Below are 27,297 nucleotides of genomic sequence, written 5' to 3' on the forward strand. Positions count from 1 at the left end.
TAGAGTGCAAAGATATTAACGATTATTGCAAATGTCAATCGTGGTTAGGTATTACTTCTTTTAGCACAGTGCGACTTTCTTCACTTCTTGTTTCTCTCCGTACTTTAAAGAATTAAATTCGTAAGCTACTAAATATGTATATCATTAATTTCTTCTACATCGAAGTAAAAATAAATTCATCTGTTGTCAAAGTATAGAAACGAAGGTAAATAAAGACAATATAGGAAAAGAAAATTGTCTCATCCTATTAGGAAAATTATTAAATACGAATAAGTGCTAATCGTCACAGCATGAAAGGAATGATAGTGCAAGGGATTTTCGTTAAAAGAAAGCTGCAGGTTGCATTTGCGCTAAGGAAAAAATTATTTCCAATGACCTCAGAGACCTCTCATTTCTGGGAAGAACCCTCATTTTGGTACATCCTGTATAGATGTTACCAATTCTTAGTTTTGACGGAGCTAATATTGGGTTTCCGAGTGAACAATCGATACGGTTCCGGTCAGATAGGAATAGAGAGAACAATGGGAGGTGGTTCCGCGTAACCTCGTATCGGATCGCTCGATTCGCATTACTTTTCTTTTCAGATTTTGGAAACCACCACGGAGGGCGAGAAGCCTGGCGGCCCGCCACGACATCTCAAGGTGGATCCTGTCAGCTCGACTGAGTTTAACGTCACCTGGGATCCACCAGATCATAATTTATGGAACGGCGTGATACTCGGTTATCACGTCGGCTACAAGGAACATCGGTAACGATCCGGGGGGTGGGGGAGGGACGGCGCCCTTTAACGATGCGGTTCCCGATAGCTACGAATACGTTTCCTGTTCCGCGGCGGCATACCAAATTACGATCGGCTCGCGTGTTCCTCGAATAACACTGATATTCCATACTTTCCCGCTCACGTGATAAATAGCGGGATCGCGCAACCGACCTCTTCATTTATTTCCTTCGAAAAACATTGACATTGAAATATTTCCGTAACGTCCAGCCGCATTCGCATGCTTCGCTCGCGTTTTATTTTTCACCCGTTTCGCTATTGCTGGAATAACGGAAATGGTAATCAATCTTTTCGATCTTTCTTACCCCGTTCTCATTTCTCGTGTACTTTCGACGCAAATTATTTTACGGGAAAATGATCGAATCAATCGATCTGACCGTGCATGAATTGCAATCAAATCCTGTCAAATTTCAATGGAAACATCGTAGGTTCCATATTTTTAACTCTTGAACGACAGAGTCGAGTCGGACATTTAGGCTGTGAAAGTTGATATTGTAATATGTAATGAACGTGAGAGGGACATTAACTTATTGTACGTGCAAGTCTATGTATGTCCTATTTATTTATCTATTTATTCATTTATGTTATTTATTCCTCACGTTCGTCTATCTATTTATTATTCTTATTTTTATTCTATTTATTTATTGTTATTTCTTGTTATACTTTGATATTTAAATTTATATTTATATTTATCTACTGTTATGCTATTAGCCAATGTTTTATTTTAATTTTGTTTATACACTCTCATTTTATTATCATATATTTTCTTAGCGCCCGCAAAATGCGGTGTATTTGTATCTACTCCCGGGTATTTTTATATGCCCCGGGAACATGATTTGATAAATATGTAATGTATGTGTAAAAAATATTGTAATGTATAATAATATTTATCGAGAGGGTATCAAGTTTCTGACAACTGATTTCGATTTTCATGGGTTTCGTCAAAGCCTATAGAAAAATTAACGTATCTAGAATAGTTTAAAAAATTTACAAAATAATAAATGATCGTGAGTATACCCAGTTATATTTTATCAGGAATATCAGTCGTTCGAGGGTTAATGTTCGTAGAAGTGGAAGAAGTTGTCAAATACGTACAGACCAAATCGTAGATTTGTAGAATACAAGGAAACATCTGTATTCATAATAAATAATATTTCTTAGTTTATGAAAGAAATTTCGTTTCGCACAAAATATATGATTTACCTACAATAATCTAGACTACGGATCCTTATGCAAAATGAAAATTATTTGCGTATGTTGCAACAGTTGTTTCGTTCCTTCTCTAACAATTTTAATAATTTGAAGAAAGTAATAATTATTAATTGCTTGTAATCTTTCTACCATTTCAAACTACAAATTAACATAAATACATCAAATCCGCTGTCCAACAATTTTGTTACGTTCTTTTTTAACAGCGGAAATGAAAATTACTCAAGTTGTACGATATTTGCAATTCTCTTCTCCTGATGGAAACTTGCAGTCTGCCGCTGTAGAATCGGAGTTCGTTAAATCCTAAACGGTATGATGGCTTTGTTAATCTTCGACGAGTCTTTCTTGAAGGAATTTAATGGCGAACGGCGATTACGGGGCCGAGAACCTGTGTTAATTGTTAACGAATTTTCTGCCCGGCTCGCGGTCTGTTGTAATAACCCACTATTAAAAGTTCCACGGCGAGAAGAGTTAAACGTTATCGCGATGCCCAGGTCGTCGGTGGACCAGTACACCTACAGGACCGTCGAGAGACCAATTTCCACAGCCAGCGTGGCCCTGGGTTTAGCAAGACACGCGATGCCAGGCAGACAATACCAGCTGACGAACCTGAAGAAGTTCACGCAATACAACGTGGTCGTGCAGGCGTACAACGCGCTCGGCCAGGGTCCCATGACATCGGAAGTGGTTGCGACGACTCTCGAGGACGGTAAGTAGCAACTTCTTATCTCATCGTGATTCCGGCGCGGTTATTCGGTCCTTGATTACTGTATCCGATTCCCGATCAATGGCAGTCGAGCGCGACGGCGACGGCCGAGAAGGGACTGCGGTATTAGCGGGGACAGATTTAACGAATGCGGTTGAACCGCGTTCAAAAATTCATGAACAGTATAATGCTGGAGGCTAGCGAGCCTATCGTGGATTCCACTATGAATACCAACCACCGTATATCCGGTCGAGTCTCGAATAAATAATAAATTCAAAAGCGGGGGCGAGCCGGGCTGCCTGGAACTGATCTGCTTGCAAATAAGTTCTTTAATCCCGGGCATCGTGAATGCGGCTCGGTTAAACTCCGAAGTGCTTTCCACGCCTCGAACTTCCGCCGCGGAGTGTTTCTTACGGACATCTTGCGCGAAATAAACAGATTCCGGGCTGCAAACCGGCTGAATCTTCTCCCAGATTTTCGTGCAGCCGCTAGACTACCACCGGTCGTCGCGCCCCGTCGACGAGAGTTTACTGTAACGGCAGCGAAATAATAGAAAGTTCGGTCTGTTTCGAAAACTCCTTCCCCACGGTTGCATTGCGTACAAGATGCAACGGAAGTGGCTGACCAGGGAGATAGTGGAATCGTAGACCGTTTACACGACGGGAATATGTTGGACGGCTGCTGGTCAAGTATGTTCGACCGAACGGAGGGAAAATCTACACTCCGCGGCAAAACTGTTGGACAATGGTGTCCACGAAATCATACCAATATATACACCTTTATAGCTGCAATAGTAAAGCTTTTAACTAGACTACGGGTCCAATGCTTTTATGATGAAAACAAATACGTGCAATTTAAAACTGTAGAAAATAACAATTTAAAAAAAAATAATTAATTTCTACTTATTGAAATTATTTATATGTGTTTGTTGTTTTAACATCGATGACAAGAGAATAGAATTGTTATTTATTTAATTATATACAGTTTATTTTAATATAGATGCATTAAATGTGGAGTGCTACATTAGTGACCATGCGTTTTACAGAATTAACGTGAATAATATATAAATACGTTAATATGAGGGAACATGGCGTTTGGTAATACTATTATGGAACGATGTGGATAGAATGTTAACTATCCTGCAGCATTTGCTGTTGTATTGGTAATATAAAATCTGCTAAACGTCCACAATATTTTAACTTGCCTTGAATTGGTTGAAATTGGTTGAATTTATTTAAGTTGTTGATCGTACGGAAACCTTACGATTTTGTCGTCGAATGTACTCGCGAAATAAATTGAAAATGTAGAACGCCCCAGGAAATAGGGAAGTTTGCTTCCAACAGAATCGAATCTCAACATTTATTGGACTAGCATGTTTTCGAATACAGTAGCATTTCCGGTCATTGCTTGCTTTGTCTACCAGAAACGAATATACTAATGTTCAAATGCAGAAATTGATGCACAAATGTACGCGCAGATACTTCTGCTTTACGTACGATTGAACGAGTATTGAATAATGCAAACGATGTTCTCGATAGTGTACATGTACTTAGAAGTCACTTATTTAGCAAGTTCTTAATATATAATGGGCGCAAATGTGTGCATAAAAATCGTACGAAAAGTTCCAATTATTGACGAGTTCAAATTAATAAATAATTTCATTTGTAATTACATTTCTTCATTGCGGATTCTCTTCAACCTGTAATCTGTTTTCATTGTAATCTATCAACCGTATACCTTTATTATGCTAATGAAACTAAAAATATCAATTATCTCATACTTTTTTCTAAGTTAGGTGAATTAGATGAAATAAAAAAATTCTATTCTCTCCATGTTTTTATAGTTACACTTTCTCCCTTGCCAGACTTGTGGCGAAAGTGAGTAGGTCAAATACAACCGAATAAATACAAAGAAAATATTCAACGATGCCGTTCGATTGCTTTCAATTCTTTTCAAATATTAAATATGTAAAAAATAAAAGTTTATTTAACTCTTGCTTGTTGCAATGTAGCTAGAACATCTTTATCTTGTATAAAGATCCGCAGATCCGCAGTCTAGTTATGAACGATAACTCGACCTGTGACCAACCAAGCTCGGTTTGCCCCCCAAAGATTCCGTCGTGTATCATCGTGAGCGAGCGCTCCCGTCACGATAGACAAACGTAATTGATTTCTGACACCATCGAAATGTCCTTAGTGCCGAGCAGCCCGCCCCAAGACATCCGGTGCACGGCGCTCTCCTCGCAATCACTGCAGGTCTCTTGGGAGACGCCACCCGACTACACTCTGAACGGGATCTTGAACGGCTACAAGGTGATATGGGAGAATATGGACGTCCTCACGGAGACCACGAAGTCGGAGATGATCACGAACGCGTTGACTGTCGCGATCCACGGCCTCGGCAAGTATACGAATTACTCTGTCCAAGTGTTGGCCTCGACGAGGGCTGGGGACGGGGTCGCCTCGTCGCCCCACTATTGCGTTACCAAGGAAGACCTGCCCGATGTGCCGGCCGGCGTGAAGGCCGTCGTCAGCTCGGCGACATCAATTATTGTCTCCTGGCAACCGCCGCACAGAAGCAATGGGAACATCACGTCGTACATTGTTCATATCCGCGGAGTCGGTCAGGAGGGAGACTCGTATAAACGGTCGTTGCAACCGCGTCAGACCAGCTATCAGGCCGAAGGTTTGCAGAAAAGGAATCAGTACGCGTTCAGCATCGCCGCTGTCACCTCGGTAGGCGAGGGACCGCGAACGGAGCCTATCACCATTATGCCTTCCAGCGAGGGTAAATACCGGCTTTGCACTACGAATACGTAGTTACTTATTCTTAAATCATATTCATCCCTCATCAGGTCATACTCAACTTTTTTTAGATCAAATTCATTGCTTGTCGGGTCTTATTCACCTTTCCTTAACCCTTGGAGTACGAAGTGGGGTTACTTGGGTCCCCCAAACGAAAAATTTACCTTATAATTATAAATACAGTAATAATAGAATGCCACTAATAAGTTTTTATACAGGATTTAAAATAAAACTCGACTACCTAAAGGAAAAAAGAGAGAAAGAAATTATTTACGAAGTTATTAAAAAAGAACTAATCTTGGGGGCCTAAAGTCCCCTACACCGTACTTTAAGGGTTAAATCAAATTCATCCATCTGCAGGTCACATTCACCTACTAAAATCACATTCATCCCTTCGCAGGAAGTTTTCACTTTCTGCGAGCATATTCATTCTTTTCAGGTCTTAACCCCTTCCACTATAATAACGAGTCAGACTCATGACAAATATTTCGTGCGAGAACTACTAAATATAAATATTATTAATTTCTTTTAAATCGAAGTGAAATTTAATTCCTCTGTTATCAAAGTAGAAAAATGAAAGTAAATATAAATAACAGAAGAAACAAAAATTGTTTAGTCCTGTTAGGGAAAATATTAAGAACAAATAATGCTAATCAGCGCAGCATGAAAGGAATCGTAGTGCAAGGGGTTAATCACGTACTCAAATAAAATTCATGTGTATCCTAAATGAATCCTTTTCTGTATCATATTTATCCTTTAGCACTCAAAATTAAGCCTACTGCAGATATCATTAAATTTAAAAGTTGAATGAAATTTCATGAATATCAGATTTACCGGAAAGTTTCGTCGAACAATAGGATCTCCAGTTTCAACACGTGTGAGCGTGTTTGCTTCGATTTAAATTTTCTTCTAAATTGACTGAAACGGTTATTTCATCTTCCTAGTATTAGCACGTTGAGTGTCGTGTCGGTCGCATATACGTGACACTAACTTTTAACTAGGTTTTGAAATTCACTTATACATGAATGTATAGTATACATTCGAATTTTGGTGGCGTTGCATATGACGGAGAGAAGCAAACAAACAGAAAGGGGCAGTAAGGCTATCTGGCGAACCCTATCTTAAATACAGAATAAACTGCATATCATTAAAAAAAAGTTTAAATTCCAGACATTAAGTGACTAGTTAGCAGCACTGCAGTCGGTTTCTAATCCAACTTAATATTGCAGGTATTTTGAAAGTTCGTATTCGGCATTCAACGTGTTAAGTGAGATTCGGTCGCGTATTGCTAAAGTTCGTTTACGGCATTAATAATCCCGAAATTAAGCACATGTCAAATAAGCACTGCTCAAAACTTTCCGTCTCTGAAAATGAGTTATTTTACAGAAATGAAATTTACAAATTACCATCACACTGGGAAGAGATATTTAGTTACGGTGGAAATTATTTGTTCAGTAAATATCTTTTAATTAAAAAACGGACTGTACTTTCCCTTAGACGTAGTAATTATTGTAATTTAAATATTTGCAGTGAAATTTGTATAATTTTGTAAATAAGTATATAAAGAGATATTAAACATAAGATTTAAATTCTACTTTATGAATGGTTATTGGGGTGAATTTTATTTGTAGAAAGATGAATTTGATTCTGAGAACGATAAATATAATTAAAAAAAAGGGTATTTAAACATGTTAAGGAAATTCATGGACAGGAAAAATCGTAATTTCACGGCAAATTGTAATTTCTAACGTATTCATTGCCACCTATAGGTAGAAATTAAATATCCTTCCGCTTCATCTGAAATTCGATTCAATGGAACAAAGTCGATTTTAATCATTTAAACAGTTAACCTTATACTTATAAATCACAATTTCTGACGCAACAATAGAAACTTGTTTTATCAAACATAAGTTCATTAGAGACTTCGAAGATTAACCCTTCAAACCCAAATATTCCTTTTCAAAGGCAATTACAATGCCATAACACTTAAAAACGTTTGTTTCACAAAATCTATTATGCTATTGATTTTATATTTTATTTACTGCCTCACAAATAAATAACTTCGATTTGTTGAAAGGTGATCTAAGATAATTCTTCGAGTACGACGCGTTGAATGAACAATAAAAGTCCGATCAGTAAAAGTCATGCTAAGCTATAAAGATTTGTGAAAGAAACGCCATACAACGTTAAGGCTGTCGAAAATATTTTAATTAACTGGGTTTCATTACAGTTCGTGCGGCGACGTATTCATTCGGCACAGTGCTGGTGATTCCCTGGAAGCAGGACGTAACGTTGCCGTGCCAAAGCGTCGGGAAGCCAGAACCGTCGGTAACGTGGAAACAATGGGGCCAAACGGTGAAATCGTCGGCGCGAGTATCCCTGTTACAGAACGGTTCACTGCAGATCATGGATCTTCACAGGGACGATAGCGGGAACTACACGTGTTACGTGGAGAACCGTTTCGGCTCCGACCAGATCACGCATCGTTTGACCGTACAAGGTACCCGTTTCGAGTCATTTCGCCGAAAAATTCAATGAGAATTAACCCGTACCTGTCGTTTGCATTCGCGCAGCTCGAACGCTTCGTAACACCCCCAAGGGTCCTTTTAGTCGTCGGAACAATTCCCTTTCCTCGCGAAAGTCTTCGTTAAAGCCAGGAACAAAAAAATATCCTCAAACAGTGGAGCTAAGAAATTACACAATTAAGAAGTATCTTATCCCCACGAGTAGGAGGATGATCTTATTAACTTCAGTTTTTTCTTTTCCCGCGTTTCTCCTTTGAGGCACTCTACGTCAGTTCTCGAACGGGAAAGAATACCTTGACGGGACCGGGAAGAGTTTGAACATATAAATCCCTTGAGCTGACGTATAACTCCGTCTTTTTAAGTCTAAAATTAATCATGGATACCCTCCTGTTTCTATCAAACTCAAATATTCCACAGAAACTAATGATTACACGCATACATTCTGGCTCGTAGATTGCTTTTACGAATTTTATACTCCATCATACAAATTTCGAAACTGTACAGCATTGTCCCTCAATTTCTTCGATTTCTTCTAATTCTAACAATATCACGCACCACTCGACTGTTATCGTTTTAACGAATACGATTTATAAATGAATATGAATATAGATATAAATATAATATAAATATAAATTTATATACATAAAGTTTCGTGTAAAATAAGTCAGCATATACAGGATGTCCCGCATTTTTTTGTACATACTTCAGGAGTGTGTTTCACAAAGTATGATTTAAACGCTGTTAATTATAGTTATAGATCTCACACGGAGTACAGTAGAGCCTTGAATGTTCGAACCTATGGTATCCAAATTTTTCACGACATAAACACGTGTCACAGGTGAACAGTTTAAAAGACATATCACAAACAACGATTCACTATACATATCAGTCAAAATTCAATTCAACTTTATAGCTTAGTAACTCCTCTATTGTCCCATTATTTTATATAGAACTTCGTTATTTTAGAAATTTATTTCAGCAACGTTTTTAACTAAAACACATTCGCCATTAAATAGATCCATTGGCAAGTTCACTATTCTGAATTTCATGCACCCACTTAACATGAATAATGAAAAATTGTACATGTGTAATTAATTGTAAATGTACAAAATATTTTATCGAAACCTCGTGCACAGAACTTTCGTTAAAATTGGCGTATCTAGATTGGGTCAGGTAAAATTTCAGAAAAACTCGAACGTCGAAAAATAAGAAGTACCCTATTGTCCACGGGATCGTTCGGGAACCGCGGCAAATCGACGGACACTGTATTAATTCGATCGGAGAAACGTCGAGAGTGAACGCCGCCGGTGAAACGGCGTTGCGGTGAAAATGATAATTTCGTCAGGAATCGTTTTGCAGTTCCGCCAGCGGCCCCGTTGCTTCACGCCACCAGTGCCACCAGCGATTCGATCAACGTCCAGTGGAAGAACGGCGACGATGGCGGAGCTCCAATCAGGGGTTACATTCTCCACTACAAGCGCGAGGCCGGCGAATGGGAGGAGGTGAAGGTTTCCCACAAGATCAACAGTTTCGTGCTGTCGCCGCTTTGGTGCGGGAACGTTTATCAGATGTATTTGACCGCGTACAATCGGATCGGCATGGGATCGCCGAGCGAGATCGAGAGGGCGACGACGAAGGGCTCGAAGCCGGACGAGTCGCCGAGCAACGGTGACAAATTCTTGACGGTGAACGTGTCTTGGATCACTCTTCATCTGGCCATGTGGAACGATGGCGGCTGTCCGATTACATATTTCGAGCTCGAGTACCGGAGAAGCGGCGAAGACATTTGGACGTTGGTGTCGAATAATATCGAGGTACCGAGGACCGCGAGATATGCTAATATTTTTCACGACCACCGACCGGAAATGCTGAATTTAAACGACCTCGGTTATTAGATTTATCGATTTATCGTATGATCCACTTGGAAGTTACTTCCTTGTTTCGACTCTTTAAGATTAATTAGGTGAATTGGGAATTTATAGGTGGAATAAAGGAACTCTGTGTAACTTCCTTTAATTTTTCTACTGTTAAGTGGTCGTTTAATTTTAAATTCTTGTAATGAACGTAGAAAATCCGTAATCGACTCATAATTATTCACTCACAGTAGTTCACGAGCTGATCCTTCAACATTCTTAGGATCTGTTTTAATTAGATTTTCTTTTGTTTAATGATGCTGTCTCAGTATAGTGACAAAATTATAGTCAATACTCGTGAAATACCGTTTTTCTTTCTATTGAATTTTTAGAATCTACGTTACTGTACACAGAGTCGGTCAAGTTCTTAAGACTTAGTTTAGACAACAGAAGAACTAGCCTACTAAACAGTGACGATGATGTAATACTTTCCTTTTAATTTAGACACTTCCTGAAATGACAAAAAAAATAAGAAACTCATGTGTTTCACTTGTTTCATCTGAGCTTACAGCGAAAAGTTAAAAAATGTCTCTAGATTTCGGTATCTTAAATAGAATTGGAGTTAAGTAAAATGTAACCATAACAGTGTTAGTCTTGCGTTCGCAGTTCAAAGTTAGAAAGTGTTGCAAATGAAGCTAGCCTATAGTATATTAGTTTTAACTCGTTCGAATTTAAGTACTTTTCTTTCGAAGATTTACCGTTTCGAGCAAGTCAGCCGACGGCGTTCGAGGCCAACGGATACTTAGCTCGAGTAATAGTCGAAAATCTCCGAGATCAACGGTAACGAATATGTGTTATTCATTGTACAGGTACAAAAGACATACACGCTCAGCGAACTGCAATCTGGAACGACCTACGACATACGGATAAGAGCGCACAATAACGCGGGTTTCTCAGTTGCCGAGTACAGAATAACGACCTTGCAATCTCACACCAGCAGCACAGTACCAGCCGTGGAGATCGATCAATTCATGCCTCAGCATAACTCGGTCTACTCGGATCTGAAGCTGATTATCCCGCTGATATTGTGCTCGTTGGCGGTTATCACCGCCGCTGGCGCCGTCTTTTACTGTTTCCGGAAACGTTAGTAGCCCCCCCCCCCCCCCTGCAATTTCCGTGATACGTAACGCGTGTTACACGATAGGTGATGCGCGCGTGTACGCGCGGCCGTAATCGATCAATGACGATGACCGTAGGTCCGTTTATAGGGGAAATCGCGAGCCTCCACGACGCCCAAACCGCCGCAGCTTTAGACAATAAACAGAACATGGAGCAGCGCGAGCAGTACTACGCCACCGTGCGCAAACCCCTTCGATCGCCTATACACGAGATGGCCACTCTGGAGAAAATCCCAGGTAAATACAGATTGCCTACACGATATGCCTAGATTTTATGCATTCTTCTCTAGGCGAAATTATAGAAATGACTTTGTCTTTTGACTTTGTTAACAATTTCTATAAATCGAAAATGGAATGACATAGTAACCTCGATTATCTGAATTCTACACACAAGTAGATCAATGTAAAGTGTAAAAAATTATTGGCGAAGACAATATCCAGCACTGTAACTATGTAACTATTCTATTAGCCAAATGCTCATATTCACTTGATAGATTCGGATAATCGAGGTTCAATACGCTGTTCTAATTTGCTGTAACATTGAATAGACGTAAACGTTTCTAATAGAAAGTGGTTGCAATACAGTTTTAAATTGTCTTTTACACGTTTCTCGTCTGCAATTATTTCGCGGAGGATCGGGAGGTGTAAAGCGTGCCTACACCGTTATCGGTATAACGCTAAGATCCAGAAGCAACTGGGACTTGCATTGAAATCTACTGTGAGAAAGGACACCCGGTGACGTCAGTAGTACAGTCCCAGAATCGAAATAATGTACCGCGTTTTCGGCTCTTGGAATTAACTGTGAGAGAGAGTAGTTGTCCTCTACCCCGCTCTCCTCCTCCACTAAAAAGAAAAAAATACATTATTTACATAAAATAATAATTTACCTAAAATCATTCTGAAAACTCTATTAAATTAAATTGACGGAGTTTAATATTTAATTATTCTAATTTCTCGCCACGGAGCTAAATAAGTAAATAAAAAGAGTATTACTTTATTAGTGTAAAGCTCCCGAAGACATCTGAAACATACAGATTGTCATCGATCATTTTTTTTATATATTTCAAAAGAAGACGTTCAGGAGGAAACGTAATTAATTACCACGATAGAACTATTTTCAGATTTACGGAAAAATTCATTACTTTTCATTACTTTACGCATGGCACCCCGTAGGCACGTACACACATACTCTCAGTTTTAGGATGCGTTTATGTATTAAAGCTGCGATAAAAGCTGGAAGACCTGCGAAAAATATCTGTCTTGAATTTGTTTTTAGTAGAACTGTATTTATGGTTCAATTTCAATCATATAGTTTTGCCATCTTTATCTTCGAATTTCATAACATAAGATTACATTAAATACACCCTTATATAACAATAGACTGAATTTTTGGTTTTTACTGTCTATCAGAGGCTTTTGTCATTTATCACAGCTTCATTACCCAAATGTCGGTAATAACTTTATAATAAATATAAGAAGGTGAAATTTAAAGTAGTAAACAGATAAAAGAAATTTCACCCCCTTGGCGTATGATTTTTTTCACTTCTACACTTATTACAACTTCTTTGTTATTAATACATTTCCAGGAAGGTCCAAAACTTATATTTGTCACGTGTCTGCATTAACTCTAATGACCAAGCAATCATAACGAATAAAATAAATCTTATTTGGATTTAAAGTAGATGATTAATGTCTACACGTAGTAAATTCTATTAAAAATCTTGATCACGACTCCGTCGCGAATTTATATTGCAGTCGGTTAAAAATATCGACGTACTAAATCAACTTATTAACCCTTTGCACTCCTATGTGGAATATGACTCGACATTAGTTTTCATCTCAGGAGCTCCATTGTCAAGTTCCACTCGACAATATTTCATATCAAAATAAATAGATGTCGAGGTTATAGATATCATACTCTTGAAAATTTCAAAATATGACAATAGTATAAATAAAAAGCGGTGTTTAAGTGAATTTGTTTCATCCTTTATTTATTTAAATTGCCTTATAGTTAAAATAAATATCAAATAAAATACTTAAAAGCGATGGGAGCTGCTGGTAACGTAATTGAAATAAAATTATGAGTGCAGAGGGTTGAAGCAATTGAGGGCAAAAACGAAATTTCTGTTTGATACCTCTTTCTTGCAATCGACGCAAGCAATTTTCGTTTTGCATAAGAACGCGCAGTCTAGCGTTCGGTAATTTAAGTGATCTACTAGGAAAAATGAAAATTTTGCTGGGAGAATCTCGGCTGGTCATCGATAGAGAACTTACGGCGTAAAATGATTGCAGAGTACTCGGAGGAGATATACCCGTACGCGACGTTCCAGTTGGAAGAAAGTGTCCCCCCAGGAGGCGACAGTCGATGTAATTCCGCTGCGCCACTTCAGACCTTCGTCTATCACGATCCTCGTCTGTCCACCGCCGACACTCTTCAATTACGAGAGGTATCGTCCACCGTTCAGTTTGCTTTTGTCATTCACGATCGCTTTTCCACCATTCACCTACCGTATCTATTCACCCGAGCATCGAGCCACTGGGAAAACACACTTGCGCACACCGCATGCCCTTACCCTTCGTCCAGGCACGCAGACTGTCTCGAAAACTAACTGTTCAACCGACCGAGATAAAAGTTCGTACAGTAATCAGTTCGCGAAAATTTAACGACTCGTCTCGACGTACGCGACCGTATCGTTGTATTATAATATTTCGATAACAGGCGTTCAACTTTTCCATAAGATTCGCATAGTTCCCCTGTATCGCGGTCATTTAATTTCTGAGAGTCGAGAAATGCCAGTTTCATTGAAACAAATGGCAAAAATTTGTCTTCTCTTGCAACAGAAGCACGCAGTATATCCCGATCCGTGTTGCAGTAAATGTGTCGAGAAAGAGAAATGTATGGTTTTGGTGGAGGTAAAACATTGCGCAAGTTGTTCCATTTCTTTTTCCACGTACTTTATGAATAGAAACCTAAAAGATTTCGCGTTCATTTCGTAATGTTTTCGAAACGATTTTGTTCCGTGATTTCTTCACACATAGTCGTGTAAATTTCTGAACCCAATGAAGTATGCTGCACGCAGTATAATAGAGAAATTCTGTTGCCGGCTCGCAGGCTCATTCTTTGTCCGTATAAGATTTCGTCTTTTAACCCTTTCGCTTCGACGATCATATATATATATATATTTTTATTTTTATTTCATACTTTACATGAGATAATTTCATTAATCAACAAACAGTTGACTATAATATTAAATAAAATAAATTATGATTATAAACTTTTATATTTTAGAAAGTAAAGTGATATTACTAAATATGCTATTACTAAGGTAACATTGCATATCTCACTGTCAACTACTCAGCAATACGCTCTGTAGCGAATGGGTTAATAAGATATCTGCAATAGCAAATTTATCAAGCAGATTCGAACAAATTATAATATCATTGTACCATCTGAAATAAATCTGCTAGAATCATTCTTGTCACTTAACGGTCCTGGTATACTGTAAATCTAGTCTACATGATAAAAAAAACTGCATCAATACAATTTCGCGGCACATCATATTTAAATAGAGTAATTATTTCCAGCATTATTAAATTTTCGCGCTCGGAAAAAACGGCGTAACGTTGGAAATAATTGCTCTATTTAAATATAATACAATTTAATTTTCAAAGTACCGAATTTATCAGCAGTCTTGTTAATCCCCCGAATGAGGGCGTCCAAGTGCAAAGATTTCATTCGGAACGTAACTTGCTGGTCCGCGAATAATGGAAACGAGAAAAGAATGGAGTGCAAAATGATACAGTTTACACCGCGACTTGCGCAAAACAACGCCACAGATAGTGGAAAATTTCCTCGAAGTTCTTCCCGTAAACCAGGTAATTTGTAATACTATCTCCGGTGAAATATCCTGTACGCCATTGAGTTATTGTGCAACGTTAAAAAGAATAACACGTACGATCTTTTATCTCTTCTGAATGGAGACGTCCCTCTTAAAGCTTCGCTTCCCGCTCCGTTCCGCCACCGGCATTGTGTGTTTCCCGACCGACCGAGAAATAGAACCAATAATAAAGAGCCTGCGATACGTAACGATAAAGGAAGGGTGTACAAATTCGCATCAGCATGTTGCATCAGTTTCTGCTCCAGCTCGCGTCGCCGCACGATCCCGATCGCGGTATCGCGTGCACATCCGCGCCCGGCACCCGGGGACTCTTTGGCAAATTGTCTAGCGAACAAACCGTTCTTTATATTACCTTTTTTTTCGCAAAGTAATCGAGAATCTCGAAGACACGCGGAACGTTTACGGAACATTAGCGAGAGTGTCAAGTAGAGAGGCGCGTGCGCGTCCGGATCGAGTAGAACAGATGTGTGCATCATTATAGAAAATTCGATCATTGTGACTGCTGGTCCCACCTTGCTTCGTTTCGCATCTGTCCTGATCAGTCCATCGAGGAACCGCAACACCGATACAAAAAAATATTATTCACATATGTATATTTCGTCATTCTACACAACTCTCGCCAATTCTTATCATAGCTGGTCTAGCCGTAGCATAAGGAATAACTTAATCAACTGATTCACCCGTATGCGACATCATGTTTTTTCGTTGTTCGATTGCGTTTAGAGGTGTAGTGTGGATCGTTGCTAGATCAGTGCCATACGATCCCGTGCGAGTCTCTGTTGACGATGATCCGGTCAAATAATCGAGTTTTGATCTTGCCTTAAGTTCTCGAAGTAGGTGGTACGGTCAAACCAGTGGCGAGATTGAAACCAGTGCTGTTCTGAAACGATTTCACTTGCGCTGCAGAAGCATAGACGAACCAACTTTTATTCGACAGATGTTACATAATAGGAACGTGTACATAGAATTAAAATAGTTAAATTAGTCCTTTAATAGAATTAAAAATAGTTTCAAGTTCATCAACGTTGTACGTTTTATAAAGAAAGATCGTCATTCTATAGAAATAACAAGAACCTTGCACTAGTTAACGTTAACTAAATGATTGACACGTTTGAATACTTAATATTAGCTCTACCAGGAAGTTCTGTCGGATAATATCATATTGAATTTTAATAAGTATGCATATGCTCATTCAAGACATATTTTTTGCAGAAATGTTATTCACAAATTGCTATCATGCTGTCTAGAGATCATAGGTAACGAAATTAAATTGTCTACTATATATTATTAAATGTACGAAAAATTGATTACATTCTTTCACTTCGCAGACAGAACTTTCCGGTAGACCTAATGCATTGCTTCTTAGAAATATCGTTTCGCCTTGTAACTGGAACTTCTCTATTCAATCATTGCCCGCAACTTCTTCGGTCGATAATAAGTTCGCCCATCTCGCGTGATAGCAGAATGTTACAGAGACGGAATAGAACAAACGAACTAGAGAGTATAGTTCGAGTCTCGTGTCAAGTCGCGAGCCTAGACATAACCGTGCCTTCGTTGGAAGTTCGTAAACGGTAACGGAACTGCTAACATGCCAAAGTATGCGACACACTTTGGCATCGAAAATGGTGAAGGCGCGACGTAGAGGCGTGTTTCGACTGACATCCAGACGGCACTGGTTCCAAACAACTCGTTCATACTTGCTGTTTCATTTTCCCTCTCCAGGAACTCTCTACCATTTTCTCCGTTATCAATCATTAAGCGAACGCTAAATATCAACGCCACTATTATCACTACAATGTTCTTCATTTAATAGCGAAGACAAGCAGCTATATTCCGTAGTGAAGTGGGAAATGTACAATTTTCACCGAGGAAGATTGGCGAATAGTAAGATTGTTTAACACATTTTCTGCCAAGAATACTGCCTTCGGTACACGTGACACTCGCATCAATTAAATTTCTTTTGCTACTTTTTTTTATTATTCTCATACGTTACCATTACCAAAGAAATTTATTTGCTCGATGTACCCTGTTAATTACCTTCGAAAAATTGAGGAATAGCAAACATAAAACAATGCCGAAACGGAGAAAACAGACAAACTGATTTCGTCGGATGCAACTTGGCAGGGAACGTGCCGATAGTGAAACCGCTAATTTCGTAATAAGCATCGAATCGACGATGGCTCTGATCTAGAGGCTGTAGGCTAACTGTGAGTAGAACGAGCGGATCATTGAGCGAAAGATCGGTGTGGCGCGTCTCCTCGTTTTCCTCGTACGATGTGCCAATTCATCGACAAAAACAATTCCGTCTGATTGCAGTCGGATTGCAACCGGTACACTAAGGTGCGCGGAGGCCGTTCGTCCTCTGCGCCGTTGCACAAAACGCGGAAAGTCAGTCAGGGCAAGTCCGAGTCGGAGGAATACGACACCCTGGGCTCGGATAGCGACACGGAAGTCGGGACCAGCAGCCGAACCGAGTCTTCCAATCACCTCGTCGATTCGAACCACTCGGTGTCTGCGGCCGACTCGCGAGTCCACAGTATGCAGTCTTTCATCCTTTTACTCGGTTTACACTTTCTCTCTTTTCTTTTTTCTTTTACTTTTGTTCACGACCTCCCGTCTGTCTGAGTCTCTCTCTGTTTCTCCGTCGTCTCTCTCTCTCTCTCTCTTTCTCTCTCTGTATCCGCGTGATCTCTCCTTCTCGGGGACCTGCGACTGTCGCGACGCGAAACAGATGATTTCATACTCCATACAGTATTCTCTCCACAACTGGTGAAAGTATCTCTGCCATAACTGCTCAGATTTCCTGTCAAACACAGTGGCGATCCTCCTTGGAATTAATCAACGCTTACCACGTTCCGCGTCGAGCCGTTTTTACTCAACATCAGCCCATTTCACGTTTCCTTGATTAACCTCTTGCGTATTTTGACGACTCTGGCTCGACATAGAGATTTCTATTAATATTTTGTTAAGCATAAATGTTATTCAACCATTTAATTAAATCTACACAAACGCAATAAATATTTTTCTTGTTCCTCCCAGGAAATTATTAAAATAGAAAAAGTGCCTATCCTTGTAACTGCGAACAAAATAGTACAGCAAGGGGTTAATTATGTGTAGTTAATGATTACTGTTTACGCAACAATTCTATGATATTCTTCTCAGCTTTATACTTGTTACAAACTACATCTTTTCGATGCATTTAATAAATATGTAAACTTTCCTGAATGGAAAGTTTAACGTATATTGACAATGATGCACGTGACACGAAATGTGATAACTCTTGGTTCTTGAAAGGGGTTATTCTTGAGGAATCGCCACTTTCAAGGGGTCAGAACACTTTTTGGACGTTACATCTTGTATACAGCGCGATATTTGAAAGTCAGACCACTTAGGTGACTGTAGCGCATCGTTATCTTCGTTGACAAAGCGTTTAGATTGTGTGTCGGTGAGAACCACACTAATGCAAGCGAAGCATAAACTCGCAACTTTTCTTATCCTCGATTTCTGTTTTGTAAAACTATCATCACGTTCGTCTCTAAATACCTGAGTCCTCTAGAGTCCTTTAACGTTCGCCGAGCCTAGAACCTTAGTACTTCTTTTTTTTCAATCGTGGCCCTATATTCGGAGCACTGCGAAGAATGTAATACCCTTCTGTAACTGCAACCCTGCAGACCCGAAGTTTCTCCAGCTATGGAGAGAATACTGTACTGTTCGATGCTCAGAAGCATCGTCCTCTCGTCAGCCTCTTGCACTGGAGTTCGCGGACGTCTGAGCAACGCCGGTTACACCGAACTCACCGATGTTAGCTCTAGAAATGTTCAAAAAGAACCGTCACGATAGAAAATACTAAAAATTTGTTATTTCTTATTTGTATTATCCAAAATATTGCAAACTCGTTGTGATTTATATCCTCGAGGCTGTCATTGAAGAATTTATTTAATTAGGGTTCACTGAAATGAAAATAATTTTTTTCGAAAAATATACGAACAATGATCAGAGAGATTCCCGATATAAAAAGCTTCGTTGAACACATTTGGACGAAAACGCTTTGTTTGCACGATTGAGCGACTAAATTATTTAACGTTTTACGGGAAAGTTAAGCGTGTGAAATGATAGCTTCACCAGCATCGAACGAAAACCGTGCGAACGTAAAATCTTCGTCAGTTATTCGTGGTGTCGCTTGAATGCTGTCCTTAGCAGCCCTTAGCCTTTGCCGTAACACGTGTCGAGGACACACACAGATACTTGGTCACGTCACGAATAATTGACGGTCGGAACAGTGTAGCGAACAAAAAGATCAGAGGAGGAGAGGCACGAGATTTTCTTCCACGCACCGCAGTACCACCGGAAGTCTGTTCCTGTTGCCTGTCTACATTCGTTAGAATGCACCGATAATATGACCGAGCATTCACAAAGCTTGTTATTGTCGTGAAACGAATGAGATCGAGGAGCTGGCACGAATAGGGGTGGATAACTGAAGCAAACCAGATCGTTTTCTACTTTCAGACTTCCTGTACCATGGACCAGAATCTAGCACGTCTACAGAACCCTCACCGATTTGTGAGAGAAAATCCTTTCATGGACGGGGTAGACCCAAGTAAGGCTCAATCTATCGTATCTCCTTGCGAACTGTTCGAGTTGACTGATTTACGAGTTTAAGTCTGCTCGTTTCCATTTCAAATGATTACGGACTTGATATCTCATTTGTAATATCTTTGAAATTGTTTGAAATAATAATAATAATAATAATAATATAAATATGAAGTACAGTAATATGATACGTCTAAGTTTTAAAGCTTGTCAAAAGTATAAGAATTGATTTTTTTTTAAATATAATCTTTACACTGCAGCTCATGAAAACATTTCAATGACTTTTGAAGCGGTATAAATTTTTTAGAAATGGATTTTGGAATTTGTATTTTTTCAAGACACTGGAAAACCAGCTTACTAGTCTAGATAACGTGTAACGAAATTTTAGCAAATTACAATTGGTTGGTATAATAAAAACATTAGTCAAATTCACGCCTCTTTATTGTTTCCAAAAAGAATGTTTTTGATTTACAATTCACTTATTCGGAACTATTAGATAGTATGAAAAATATAAACATATCTCTTTCAATAACAATTACCTAACTGATGCACGATTACCAACACAATTATTTATTGCTTGTCAAAAACTAATATACACAATTATTTCTGGAGTTCGTTATGTACTTGTTATGTTAATGTATATTACAGTTCAAAATGAAGATTTAGCGTTTTCTTAATATCACGTGGACTTTCATATTACCTACATTTACTTTAATTATTTGTATTTACCATGGGTTATATTTTCAAACCGTACAAACATTTATTAAGATACTACATAGAATTCTATTATTGTGTTAACAAAGCGAAAAAAGACAACTTTAACGATATATAAAATTGTATAATAATGATACAGTATAAACGAAAGTGACGAGATATTAAAGATAAATTTTGCACAGTTTATTTTCCAAATAAAATCAAAATTAAATAGATTCTTTTTAATGTGCTGTTATTGAAATAATAAGTTAATGCATCTTTTAGGTTTTCAAAAATTAATATTTAGGAATTATTCATAAATATGTATAATAAGCTCGTGTTGCAATTGCGATAAAGAATAACAGCGTCGACCAGAGAAAAACTTAGAAATACATTCTACTGTTTTATATGGGTGCGTTTGCATTCGAGCGGCCAAAGCGACGCGTAGATATTTTCCGGCATGCCATATATTCAAAGATAATAAAATTGTAACTTTTATAGATTATTATAACTCATTCTCATAAACACTGATTTTGAAGATCCTTCCATGATTGAAATTACACTGAAATGAGAACGGCATTACCCAGTCTATTACAAACAAAACAAGACGTTATTTGTAGCTTTTATCGCGCAGCTTCGATGTAAACGTGCCCTAATAGATATTCTCTGTCAACCCAACCGAACAAGGACTATTGTCTACACATATGATGCAACCTTCGTCTATTGCATAAAACTAGTCGTTAATGAAGCCAGAAATAAGTTTATTTCAAATAAAAATAATTATGCATCAGTTGGATAATAGAATATAACATGCAATATATTTTAAAAAATAACTGAAGTGTTCCATCGAACCTAAGTTAAAGAGTACTATTTTTGCATGATTTATCATTAAATAAAGAATCGATCGTGGAGACCATTGAACATTATATGAAATGAAAAAATTTCTTTGAATTGAACCAAATCACGCCAATTTTTGAAAAATAATAGAAGGACAAATTTACTAGATAATGTGTAAACAAGATTTTGCAAAAATAAGGGATTGGATGAAATGTTAAAAGGATACAAGAGTCATGATTTTTAACTTGTTCTACCCAAGCGGGGTTTCTGACGACATTCGACCAATAATTCTAAAAAAATAGTGCAGTGTTTAAATTTTCGTTACAAACTCGTATAATGTTTGTTAAAAATAGAATTCATTTTACCGTTCCAAGCAAATGCAATTTTTACGAAAATTGGTAAATTGGTAAAATAGGCTCTCTAACGTATTGAAAAAAGTTGAACCACTCAGTGCAATTATCAAAGAAATTATACCGTTTTAAAAGCTGTGCAAATAATTTCGTTACACACCGACATGTAAAAACTCTTGAAACACAAGAGCATGTTCGACAATCCGAACAGGGATTTGTAACAACACATATGTAAAGTAATCGTCATGAGTTACCGTTCTCAAAACTATTAGGTTGGGAACTATGAAATGGGCGCTGCAGCTGAACTCAGATTAAACAAAAACGCCCGTTTCATAGTTTCCAACCTAATATATACACGTTTGTGCTTTTGAGATTAATCGATCCAATAATGGTAGCGTGAAATAAGAAAAGACTAACGGCGGTTGTGTATTTGATCAGGATGTTACAGCTGGCGCGTCATACCGGCGAGGAGACCCGTTCCCACTTCGGCCCAATCTCCGGGTTTGGCAATTCCAAGCACCAGTCGCACAATTCCTGTTCCAATCGGGACCAGGAGCGTGACGGATCGGGAAACCTGTTCATCCCCAAGTTGGACCCACCCTCGGGGTTCTCCGACGCGTTTGAGCTAAGCGAGGCGGAGTGCGATCGCGGTCACAGCAGCCAACGAAATGTCCGCGACTTCGTGATCGCGGTGTAAATAAATGTAGAACCTACGGTGAACCTGTCCTCCCTAAGATGCTGCGTGAAATTGATGAAAATGTATCAAGATGTCCCCCGTTCTAACGATCTCGATTTAACGAAAAAAAACAAACAAACAAGAAACAGACGAAAACGAGACGAAGGAAAAAATAAACGGAAAACAGAAAAGCACCGAGGAAACGACAAGAAAAATCCATGGTCCGTCTTTCGTTAATTATTGATACCAGCGGCCGTCACGGCACGACTGTTCAAGATGTATTCCAGCAGCTCGTATTCCTGGCCTACATCGATAAGAGACGGTGTCAACTCCTGTCCTAAACGAGAAATTATACTGCCCCAACTAATGTGTTCTTTGGAGTGCGAGCTCTCCTCCGAACCGTTGCACAGTGTGGCCACGCAGGACAAAAATATAAAATTCAAATACACACGTACAACGATATTAGATCTTCCCAAATTATTATACGCTTATGTATACGTACATGATATATTGGATGTAAGAGAATATTGATAATTTTTTAAGTGAAGCACAATTATTTTCAATTTCAAGTTAATATATATTTCAGTAACGGCACAAAATGTTCCGAGATTAAAATAATTTCTAATTTGTTGTTTATTATATTATACAGAATCTGTTTTATACGTCTTTGTTTACTGCACAATATGACTGATAATATTGTCGATAAAAAGCAGAAATAGTTTTCGAAATACTATCATTTCATAAAAAATGCACAAAAATTGTTCATATTTGTATATTTCTTATCTTATAACTAAAATTGTCTCAAAAAAAAATAATTATAAAAATTATATAAAGAGAAAACATCTATTGCCAATCTTATTTTCTATAAATAAATAAAATAATAGTATTTCATAAGCGATTTTCATATAGCAGAAAAAGGCATATAAAGCTGTTTGAAAAAACTTTTCAGATTCTTGTAATATAACAAACGAAAAATTTGAAATAATTTGAATTTCGGAATATTTAGTGTATTTCTATGATGTGTTACCTTGAAACTGAAAATAATTGAGCTTCGCCTAAATATGGTTGACATTAATTTTCTACCTGTAGCACTGTTTGCTCGACGCGTTCAACAACGCGGCATTTTATTCATAGTCTACACGATTTACAATCCTGTTGCAAATAACTAATATTATACAGTTCTTTCTGGCAACACGAGTTAATCGCTCGACGGTTCGATCTCGACTGTCGACTGTTCGTCGCTACAACATTTCCATGACAACCCCTATCTTCAGTTATTTCCTCAGGGGTTGTCCACTTCAAGGCAGCATCGCATTACAGCAACTTGATTTGGACAATTCGCCGTAACAATATAATGATATGACAAGACTTGACATTATTGTACGGGAATATTTGGATTTTATATTTTTGTCCCGCGAGACCGTGTTTTGCCGCACTGTGTGTCGTCGCGACGCGAACTCGTGAACACTGTTCGCGTCCCGTTTCCTTGTTCTCGGTTCGAGGGACCTCGCACATGCACACAAAAGCAATCGCGCCATATCTTCGTTCGAGCGAGGATTATATCACGATTGACGTCTTCGCGTCGCTCAAGAGAAAATTTATGGATCGAATTTACTGACTGTCATTTTGTTTCGATGAAACTAATTATTCTATAAGCGGCTACACTCGCCCCACTTCCGACGAAGTTGACGGTTTCAAGTTGATGTTATCCTATGGAACAGTGCTGTCCGACAACGGAATACTTTGCTCGCCTAAGTCGCGTTCGATCATGTTCACAATATATCGGAAGGTACATTATTCTTTATCGAACTGGAATTTGTTTTACTCTTAGAATCATTGTCTTTTTATTCTAAAGAGATGCTGTTTTTAATATACAGTATATTCTTTAAAACGTTCGTTACCAGTGTCACGCTTTGCGACTTCAAATAGCTATATATTTGAAGGATTCCTAATCACTGTTCACATTTGAAGAAGAATATAATAACTATGAAGACTGTCAAAATAAACACTGGTATGCAAATGTGGTAACTCGTTACATAATCACATTGGTTACTTGCAAATAACGCTAATCCTCGAGCAAGTTTAGAAATTCATTTCCGATAATATATATATTCGAATAAATTAAATTTTAAAAGAATGTTTAGATCGCAAAAAGTTGAGCATTACTATATCAGTTTTCATAATCCTTAACGGGTGTACTGGGGTCATGGGTGGCCCTAAAATTCCGTTTCTATTTCATTCTGCGGAAAAAACTAGATTACCCATGTTTTTACTGTTTCACACACTATTTAAGAGTCAAGTACAACGGAGGACTGATTTAAAATTCAATTATCACATCTGCACTTTATATTTTGGGTCTGTCATGGCCCGATATACCATTTACTTTTGTACAAGTATAATAATTATAATAATTATACAAGTATAATCTTTTTACAAGATTTGATATATGAAATGTTACTTAATGCGTCGAATTTCTTACGACGCAATTGGATTCTGCTTTCGCTTCGCGTTAACCGCATCATTCGACAAAGTTTTATTGCGACAACTTTCCATGTAAATAAAAGTATCCGATGCAGCAACGTTCCGCCGAGCAGAAAATGTCTGTTTCACTGGTTATCGGGACACGGACAGCACTGATTCAAAGTAAATGTGACTACGGCGTCCTTTGAGTCCATATCACGTAAAGACTGCGGCAATGTGTTTGTCTGTAAGTGATTTAAGGGTTCACTCTCGCTAAGGGAGCCTCCTATTACCTTAATTGTCGTAACGAAACGCCCGGTTTTTCGATTCGTTACGAACGGGCAACGTCGATTAACGCGAATCGTCCTATGATTAAGACTACGTTTCAGCCGGATCACGAGAAAAGACGGTTTTCATTGCAACGAGCGCATAATTCCCACGGCGATCAATACATGCTAAGTGGTTTGTTACGAGTTTCCTTGGTCTTCCAGTTCCGTAGAATCGTTTCTATCCAACTGATTTCCGGCGTCGTTCCTTTTGAGAAGACGGACACTAATACATTCGCTATCACCACTTCCTCGTAGCCTAGCTGCGTCGTTAAAATGCCTGAACAATTGCAGCGTACTTCCTTTGTACAATATTCAAATAATTTAGCAAACGATGATTACGGGCTTTCGAATTGTTATGCTATGTATTGCGACCATGGGGGCCGGAAAAATAAGCTGGATTTCAAGCCGAAGGAGTGGGGGTAGGTAACGTGGTTTGCCAGGATTTACACTGCACGGTGCCAATCAACGAGGAAATGTAGTTCATTTTTCTGGTTAGCATGGTTATGACTTCGCGTATCACTGTTCACGAAATTAATTTGTCCATTTTTAAGTACGCTACGACAGGGTGGGAACAGACAGTGGTAGCGAACGTGTTGATCAATGAGCGCGGCTCCTTTTGACGACCGGCGGCCGATTCTCTCTCGTCTCCGCGGAAACGTGTGTTATACGTGTATAAAATTTAAGGAAGCTACAAGGTGGAGGATAGGCGACTTAAACGATAACTAAATACAGATTAACAGAGAAATAAAACAAAATGCCATGATGTTCGTCGTTGTCATCGGTGTCGTTTCAATTACAGAGAGACTGAAACGTTTTAGTAAACAGGCGTAATAGTGTAAAGAAAAATAAATCGATTAACGTTGGCGAAAGATACCTCCCCGCCCACCCATCCAAAGAAACCACATATAAATAAAGATAAAGCTACCGTATCGTCTGTAAAGTGTCTGTAATAACATGCTAACTTGTACGTACGTGTACCTCACCCGAATCGCGAACGCGACTCGATTAACGATCGACGGACCGATCCGACGCGATAAGGGAACCCCGGAAAAAAGTGTACCAACAAATCACTTGATCGACGTTAAATTAAAAAGTGTAATAAAGGATATACAGAGAAAAAAAAATGAAATAAGGCGAAAATAGACGCACCCATCTATACATATGTTGCCATCGAATCAGTTCACTGTTCGCAACGTTCACTCGGCAATGTGACGATGATTTTCGGGAGTCCCGTGGCTCTCGCTCTCCCCCCTCTCTATCCCCCTCTCGTTATGTCGAAACCCGGGTCCAGCATGGCGACACCGCGGGACACAAATGGAAGAAAAGATATCGATCTGTTGACAAATCGTATACTTTATAATATATGAAAAATGATTTACCACGAAATTCGTACTATTGTGTTTTAGACGACTTTAGATTGTTTATATTCTATTTACTTTGTAAAATATACAACACTAATTCCATAATGGAACTTACTGTGTTCTAATTACTCTGTCCTTCATACATATCGCGTCACGTGCATCACATTAATATAATCGTAATGAATTAATCAACTGTAAATTTTCGTTTCATACAACACTTTGCAAAAGTTTCTTAAAATTGTTACATTATTAAACTTGAACTATTATGAAAATTGATTTAATTCATTTGTATCATTAAACTTTATTAAAATCGTTATTATTATTAGAATCTACAAGTAAAATTACCGACTGCGTCAACTGAAAGATTATTCATTGTAAAAAGAAAATGGAAACGCATAGACCTTGTTAATCTATCTCTTTTGCACTTTTATTATATACACTTTTATACACTTAAAATCTACACGCGTCGTAAATGCATAAAGATTCACAGTTCAGTAATTAGCATTATATCTTATTAGACTAATCATATTTTACAAAATATTAAAAATACATTAAAGTACATTTTTATTATTTGCATATGTCGTGCAACTTGTAATGTGGTCACGCTGCCTTGTCAACTTTTTATATAACTTATGAACAGAATCTTGATTATGTGAACTGATAACGAAATTATGAGTAACGAATTTATTAATTTATTTTTCTCATTGTACTTGTATGGAACAAAATGTTTCGTTTGTGCGAGATAGTAACATTATCCGTGTTATAAAAAAGAAGTTTACGTGCCACACTGTTTATTATATTGCGATCTCGTGTACGCGCGACCCATTATCGCGTTATGATAGTCTGTTTTATCGAAATGATTGTTCAAGAGGTGAAAGGTTGAATCGTTCCAAAAAAACGCGGTTTTTATTTTACTCAATTTTATTTTTTTGGAAAGAGGGTAATGGCTGGCACCGCAGAACTCATTCCTCGAAACAAAAGGTGCATAGCGTCCCCCGAAGCGCGAGAATCGATCGCGGTTCATCCTCCTCCCAATCGTCGATTCGGAT

General features: G+C 38.4%; 1 protein-coding gene across 1 annotated transcript in view; it reads left to right on the forward strand.

Moving 5' to 3' along the window:
• The window catches only part of LOC144475900 (cell adhesion molecule Dscam2), a 265,598-nt gene extending 243,307 nt beyond the window's left edge, over window positions 1–22,291 (forward strand). Inside the window, exons 15-25 of the mRNA XM_078192303.1 lie at window positions 585–748; window positions 2,482–2,696; window positions 4,890–5,480; window positions 7,728–7,997; window positions 9,382–9,836; window positions 10,745–11,018; window positions 11,132–11,290; window positions 13,346–13,500; window positions 17,269–17,488; window positions 19,459–19,549; window positions 21,861–22,291. Of these exons, the coding sequence (XP_078048429.1) occupies window positions 585–748; window positions 2,482–2,696; window positions 4,890–5,480; window positions 7,728–7,997; window positions 9,382–9,836; window positions 10,745–11,018; window positions 11,132–11,290; window positions 13,346–13,500; window positions 17,269–17,488; window positions 19,459–19,549; window positions 21,861–22,119 (2,853 nt within the window). The 3' untranslated portion in view covers window positions 22,120–22,291. The remainder of the gene's footprint in view (window positions 1–584; window positions 749–2,481; window positions 2,697–4,889; window positions 5,481–7,727; window positions 7,998–9,381; window positions 9,837–10,744; window positions 11,019–11,131; window positions 11,291–13,345; window positions 13,501–17,268; window positions 17,489–19,458; window positions 19,550–21,860) is intronic.
• The last annotated feature ends 5,006 nt before the right edge of the window (window positions 22,292–27,297 follow it).

Source organism: Augochlora pura, chromosome 10 (assembly GCF_028453695.1).
Source record: "Augochlora pura isolate Apur16 chromosome 10, APUR_v2.2.1, whole genome shotgun sequence".
Taxonomy (NCBI): Eukaryota; Metazoa; Arthropoda; class Insecta; order Hymenoptera; family Halictidae; genus Augochlora; species Augochlora pura.